Genomic DNA, 7398 nt, shown 5'->3' on the forward strand with positions numbered 1-7398 from the left:
AAATACCAGCTACAGTGCATTCACAACTGTTAGCAGCCCCTAGAAATCTAACCGTTGCCCAGCGAACGTACTATGCTCCACAGTTGATTCCATTACAGTATTCGACGAAAGCATATACTGCATACGTGCACTAAGTTGTTAACTCTACATTTCTCAATATGTTGCAAAGTATCAAACAGCGAAGAGGGAAAAGTACCCAATTAAGGCAGCAATCAAAAAAGATTTTCAAATTTCATTTGTGTTGATCCACAAAAAGCCCATGCTAGGCACTTTAACTAGAAAAAATGACATGAGACTGGGCATTATTAACTGTGTCCACTTCGTCGACTACATGAGCAAGCTGTACATGAACGCAATGAAGTAAATCAAGCACGCGAATGTACTTAACAAAGTCTATCTTCCTATTGGAGAGCTACATAAATGATAGGAAAGAAACGAGGAAATGATGATAGAAATAGGCAGTTATCTTCCAATTAAGATGGCTGACTTTTTATATATAAGAGTGGAGGAAAATCAGACTCTATGCTTAAGAATTGAGGACTATTGCGCTGTTTAGTGTTGCTTCGATCGCAAAACGGCAAAAACCTTAAAAACCGACCACCAAACTGGAAGAGAAGCTCATCCTATGCTATATCTTCATTAAGGCGAGAAGAAATTGTATCACAACATCCAACTTCACGTAATCACCTGACAGCGATTGGAGGATTCGATAACGCGACACACCTTAAGTCAGTGAAGTTCTATGATCCTATTTAAGCCTGTTTGCATCACCTTGGTGAAGGTTATGATGTGATGTACCTCAGTGAAGACGCACATCCAACTCCCTTATCTGTCACGACGACGACTTCCATTTGTGCCGATTCGCAATAAGCCTTGGGGCTCCACCAGCATTCACTATGGTGATCATCATAGATGAGGCCTACCACTAGGGTTCCAGTGGTGACGTTGAGGTGACCTCACAATATAGTCACCGTCCAGGTGTATAGACCAATGTATTCTAACCTCTACCCCTATCCTACCCCACTATAAAAAAATAGATTACTGTTGGCTTCGTCTGTTACCAACCCCTCCAACGCCAGCACTCGGCGATTAAGAGAGCACAGATCAGGTTTTAAAGGGAAGTGGATAGAATTGTCATTAGCACAATCAGTGTCATTTTAGTTGCCAACATAATATGACGTATGGCATAGGATTGCCCACTATGATTACGGTACCATAATCCATTCCAACATTCGAATGGGCATTGATTATGTGAATCCCATAAAGTATGTTCAAGAATCCGATTCAAGTCCCCAATGACTACACTAGTTCGCCATTAATTTACCTAAGATTAATACAGAGAAAATGGTTGGAAAATCAAGTACCAGGAAACGTAAATATATATCAGTTTGGATGTGCAGTCAGTCAGGCGATTCCCGCACACGCCTCCACCTTCCTCTGATATGCATTGTAACTAGTACTGACTGCTTTATTTCTTGCCGTGAGCAGTTCTTGTAATAGTGATTTGTCGCATGAGAGACATTCAAGGGACAACAATGAGCATTTCCTTAGTTGCTTTTGGGCAATTAAGCATCCAGTTGCTTTTAAAAAAGAAACTGAACATAGGTACACAGCTGCTTCTGTGAATATTCAGTTATATTCAGAGGGAAATTAATGGTGACTCTGAATCAACAGCTGACTAGTAGTTGCATGATGAAGGAAAGTGGCAAACAACGGTGGAATGTCCCACTTAAACGAATATCATGGTGACCAAAAGCCATATGCAGGAAACACTCGCAAAAGTGAGGAGCAATTTCTGCACTCCACCTGATGAGAAAAGTTCCAAATAATATTACGTAGCCTCCTCAATTATCACAACTATTTAGTACACAGATCTGCACAATACATAAAACGCAAACCATTTGAAGGAATAAACGCAAACAAAAGCTGCCACCATTTGGCAATCTCGTAGCACTAGCACCACATCAAGACTAAATTTTGCGCTAGTGCAAGAATTAGGCTGTCAGCTTTATTTTTCATATTAAAATGGAAGGGTGTTAAAATGCATGACGCAAATGACGCTCATGTGAGTGCTTAGAAGTAGCAATTGCCTTAGAGCTATAAAATATTAAAGAGTCTGCATATAAACAATAGCACATAGAAAATATTGTAAGGACGTGAGGTAGTCGTGTTACCTGACGACTAGTACGTGAGGTAGGATGTATTTATTTTAGAAGTAAGGTTATTTGGTGTTTGAAGGTAGGTGGCATCAGTGGAGTTAGGTGCTTACACTTTTGAACGGGCTCATATAATGGTAGAACTTGTGGGCCACAACGATTAGGTCAACAAGTTTTGGGAGGATCATGGCTTCGTAGTAGCGTTTTAGAGGCTGTAGCAATGGTGGTTGGCAGAAGAAATAGTGGGCTTTAGATTGTCACCACATCAAACGCTACTGATGTCGACTCACTGGTGTATTTCTAGGTCATCGGTATTATGTCCCATGGGTTTAAATTTTGGCCTTTACGGGAACAGTGCTAACGTCTCGTAGTGGGGCTAGTAGAAGTAACCGTTGGAGGGTTGGACGCTCCGCGGTTTCGGGTTGGGATAAGAGATCAGTCGTGGTAACACCGGTTGGTGTGTCTGTCTATTTCAGGAGCGAAATGGACCATTATCGCTACCACAGCCCAAGTGCATGTGGGTGAAGCTGTTGTATTTGAAAGACTTAAAAGGGGGGTGTGGTGTGGGTGGCGTCATGCCCTTGTACAATTGCTCGGGCGGGAGGCGGTCAGTGCTTCTTCATCGTCTGCGAGCCGATGGCGGGTGGTGTACTTTTGCTCTGTGGTGAGTATGGGCTTGTTGTGCTCATGGGATGCGGATGGTGGGTGCATGCACTAATACACCTAATAGGTAGTCACTTCAGGATTGACTGTCTAGTCATGGGCCTGGCAGTGGGACTCTCTCTTGGCAGAAGTTTGTTTTGCAGGCTGGAGGTGGCGTAGTGGCAGCTACAACAGTTCCGTGTTTGTGGGTGCTGCCATTGCTCATTGTGCTGACGCACTCGAGTGCGGATTTTTAAGCGCTTCTACTGCGTGTTTCCTGTAAAAAAGGCACACGATATTTCCATCGTCCTATTTTTGTGGTATTGGCCTAATAAAGTATTGTTTTACCTTGCATGAGTAGTAATAACTTCCTTTTAGTGCACTGCTGTTGGTTCCTATGGTGGGATCATTGTTTGGAGAGACTGTGGAGTGTCAGAGTCAAGTAAATAGCATGGGCTGGTAGAGGCAGAGGTGATCGTGTTAATCATTCTAGAGTCATTCGGGTTGATGCGGGAGGAGGTGTTGTTGCGCCTCTGCATGACAGCCGCCCTCTGTTTAGTATGAGAGATTTGTGAATGCAGTAGTGATGGTAGTGAGTAAAGTAATGGGTAATTTGTGTAGCTGATATTGGTTTTGACATCACATGTAGCTTGGGCTCGGATGCGCACGTGTTGCATTACATCTGTTTGGCACGGCTATGGTTAGGGTGGGATCAAATGGTGCAGCAACCGGAGTACGAGGTGTGAAGTATACCTCTATCAAACATTTGCTTTAATTTTTAAAGGCCTCCGATTCTTAGGCTAAATGTCCTAGTACACTTGATATCGCACTGTCGCTCACCCTTTTCTGGCTGAATCTTTAGCCTTTGCAAGTCTGTGCAATGGACTCAATTTCCGGTAATTTTTAAGGCCCAAACTACGTAGTGGCTACTATTACGGAGGCGAGAATACGAAGAATGCTCGGGAAGAGGAGCTGTGAAACAAAACAGGTGTTATGATCATTCGTTGTTCTTCTAGCAGTTCTTTAACCCTTCTTTGAACCCATACTGAGGCCTTCTCCATATCTATCCTACCTTATGAAGAAATCGAGTGCTAAATTCCTATTTTCTTCATTTAAACCAATTGGGATAGAAGTAATTCCCTTCTGCGAACTCAAATATGATCTCCTGCAAAAAACGGAAAGACTTGCTAGGATACATCTGGTATTGATATCAGGATGGAGCAGGAAAGCCTTGAGGTACACATAAGTCAGTCATTGTCAAGCATTTCAAAATATAACAATATCCACACCAATGGTGGATGAATAGGTCGTCGACCTCAGAGGCAGTAGAGGACGTACATACTGGCAAATATTAGTAGCGGGGCTTTAGTAGGAAGGACGTCAATGTCACCAGCGCTGCCGGCGATGTCGAGATGGGTATAGGGCAGATGCTTCTTCTCAGAATCTAGACCGTGCTACACAACCGAAAGACAGTTTAATTAATGAGGAAATATAAGTGAATAACTAAGTATCAAAGTCAGTGTATATAGTGAGTGCCCGCTTACACGAACTACACCTGTTTGTGTGAACGCAATCGGATGGAGCATATAGTTTGACTGTAAAAGTAGAAGAGGACTTGACATCATCCAAACCGCTAGCAGTAATCATATAGGAGGCGGAAAACTGGTGCTCAAGAGTGTTTGCGTTACTAGGGGGATTGTTGCATTGAAGGGGATCTTCGTATTCGCTATAACCCTCGACTACTTCATAGTCCTCTCTCCGAATCGTTGACATCTTCATTTATAAAACATCCACACGTAGCCCTTTCAGAGTTCTCTAAACCGTCAATATAAGCAGAATATTATGCCAGTAGCACCTCAACCATGTCAGGTACTTGATCACCTGCTCCCTGTAGGTCGCTTGTGACGCCTAGCTTGCGTGCGGGACCGTCGTCCATGATGGCCTAATGAAGAAATACAATTTATACTGCTTATGTTTACATAAGTCGCAATGTAATGGATTGTGCATCTTGCGGTGTAGCGATTGTATGCGCAACCAAGTAGGCGGTTAGTGTAGCGAATGTAAATTGAAATGGATTAACGGCATTCACCACCTACAATTGCAAAGGCTGGGAGAATAAATGAATGGCGGCAAGATGGTCATGTAAAATCCCACAACTACACGCAGACGGTCTGCTATAGCCTCCGAATCGTGAATATGATAAAGGAAAGAATGAAAATCTTAGCATTAAGGCTTTAAAGTATATTAAATTACTCAGGACAACTAGTGGTAGATTAAAAACCCATAAAAACAGATGATAACTTGCTGGTGGTTAATAGGGATAGGCATTTGAATAACCTGTTCTTTCTCCTCACAGAGCAGGTCGTCGGTTTTGCCCATACAGACGCTCCAACCGGCACGTGAAGTGATGATCTCGTCAGTTGTGTAACCGTTGGAACTGATGCTTCTGCGCACAAGGTCCGTTGCACCACGTATATACTACTGCTGTGGCCACACTCTTGTCATGGCGAATACCCGGCATCATGCCGCCCACTTTCACATCCATGCCAATTGTGTTGTAGGTGATGCCCTTGCCGATTAGAAAAAAAGTGTTGTGTCCACCGGTGAACCACCCTCGTATGTCGAGTGCACCACCTTTCCATTGTGCCGCTTAACTCCTAAGGTCATTAGTATTTCTCGGGTTACCCCAAAAATTAGAAGTCTAAGTGCGGATGGTAGCTGCCTCACCCATAGAGGCTCCATTAACAACCGCCATGAGCAAGTATGCACAAGGGTCGATCTACTTGGGTATGGAGGTGGACAGTCGCTCTGGATCCGATCCGGCGATGTCGCAGGCCACACATCATCCCTCCTCCGTTGAGTAGTTCACCCTCAAGATACTCTTTGAAGCACCAAACACTAACAGATAATCAAACTTCCTCGCTTTTTCGGATAAATGCCTCTCGCAGTTCTAGTGGCTAAAGAGGACAAAAATAGGCGTGCATTGCGTCATAGAGGGCATGCAGGGCACCAAGAATGGCATTGAGCAAGGATTACTCTTTCTCCGTCCAGACGGCGTCTCTTGGTCCCTACTCAATGTCTCCGAGTACAAGGAATGATCTCCGACAGCCAATGCGATGTGCCCTAAAAATGAAAAGTCCAGCTAGTACACTACTTCCTTATACCGACAGAATTATCTGTCAACTCGAAAATCCATACTTCTCTTAAGAAGTATTGATAGGATTTTTGAAATATTTAAGAAAATCAGCTCTTTTACTTTGCATTAATCAAAGATGTCATATATTTTGATGACGTTGAAAGCTGCATCCGAATTGTTACGACTGTCTGCAGTATCTCCGTTGCAAATACAGTGCATTTGCGCCTTTCCCAACTCATCAAGCCAGCATTGTTGCAGGACAATATCGCGGCAGCAATAACTGGCATCATAAGTAGTGTGAAAGCCCTGCAGAGCCAAATGGAAGGAGGTAAGACATACCGTCGACATTTTCGCACATTTCAGCAACAAGTACAGTAATAATTTGTACTAATTCATTGACGTATTCTTCGATATGACTGAGTGGAGTCCACACCCAGACATGTAACAGGCACAAATAACTTTCTAATTTAATAAGTTGCACAGTTCGGAATCCGCTTATCAGCTCACTAGACATTGTCGCATAGAAGTTTGAGGGCATTTGCTCAAAGTACTTTCATTCAAAGAAAAGGCTGCAAAGTTTGGATTAGAACAATAAGACATTAATATGCATAATCAGTGGAACAAACCGAATTTTGGAGGGCGCTCTCTGCAAGTGTATCATTAATGTAAATGTGGCAACACTTTGGCAATGCAGTGGAACCCTTCGCTGCAGAGGCTTCTATCGAGCATAACTAATAGTCAGAAGAGATGTTGGCAACAATAATCAAAGCAGTTTCATTGTCAATGTTAATGGTTGGAAGATGTCCTCCTAAAAACATGCTGTTGACCATGGCTAAAAGAAGAAGTTTTTGAGAATGAAGAGAAGGCAAAATAGGACATTTACACATTCTTACATCGCAATAGCATTAGTCGGAGAGAGCTTCCCACTCCTAAAGTTCTAAATTGATACTGTACAAACAGAATGCTCACCAAATGGATGGGCGTTGCAGTTCTCACCAAGAATTAGAGGGGTACGTGACAAGCCAAACCATTATTTAAGAAAGGACAAGGCGCCTTCGTCATGCGTTCAAACTCCAGTATTTGTGTATAACATTGGTAAGGCGTCCTATTACACGGACGATTTTGGTTTATAGCATATAAATCAACTCTCAAATGTTGGGACCCTTGTAGTTTACAGGCGAAGTAACTTGAGGGTGATTTTTTGCAAGATGTGCAAACTCGCTACCTCGAATCATTTTTCTTTTGTTATGTCTTGTAAAGAGCGTAAAATGATGAAAAAATGAACGCACATAACAGAACGTTTCGGGCACATTACGGTCGCTAGTAGAGTCACATATACGTGACGCCTTGACCCGCTTGCCTCCTCCAGCGGGGTCTTAAGACCACAAAGCTTTGCGGAGATGCTGTTTATCATACCTTGTCGCTGTAACTTTTTCTTAGAGAGGCGTTTTCAACCTTTGTAAA

General features: G+C 43.0%; 1 protein-coding gene across 1 annotated transcript; it reads left to right on the forward strand. All coding sequences in view use genetic code 11, as the record gives it.

The window, feature by feature from the left end:
* Positions 1–5509: 5509 nt before the first annotated feature.
* On the forward strand, positions 5510–5925 carry EGR_10798 (hypothetical protein; the record flags this gene model as incomplete). The annotated part of the gene is made up of 2 exons (XM_024500047.1): positions 5510–5658; positions 5850–5925. The coding sequence occupies 2 exons, from the start codon at positions 5510–5512 to the stop codon at positions 5923–5925; spliced, it is 225 nt and encodes a 74-aa protein (XP_024345540.1).
* Between the last annotated feature and the right edge of the window lie 1473 nt (positions 5926–7398).

The sequence above is a fragment of the Echinococcus granulosus genome (genome assembly GCF_000524195.1).
Source record: "Echinococcus granulosus chromosome Unknown EG_S00272, whole genome shotgun sequence".
NCBI lineage: Eukaryota > Metazoa > Platyhelminthes > Cestoda > Cyclophyllidea > Taeniidae > Echinococcus > Echinococcus granulosus.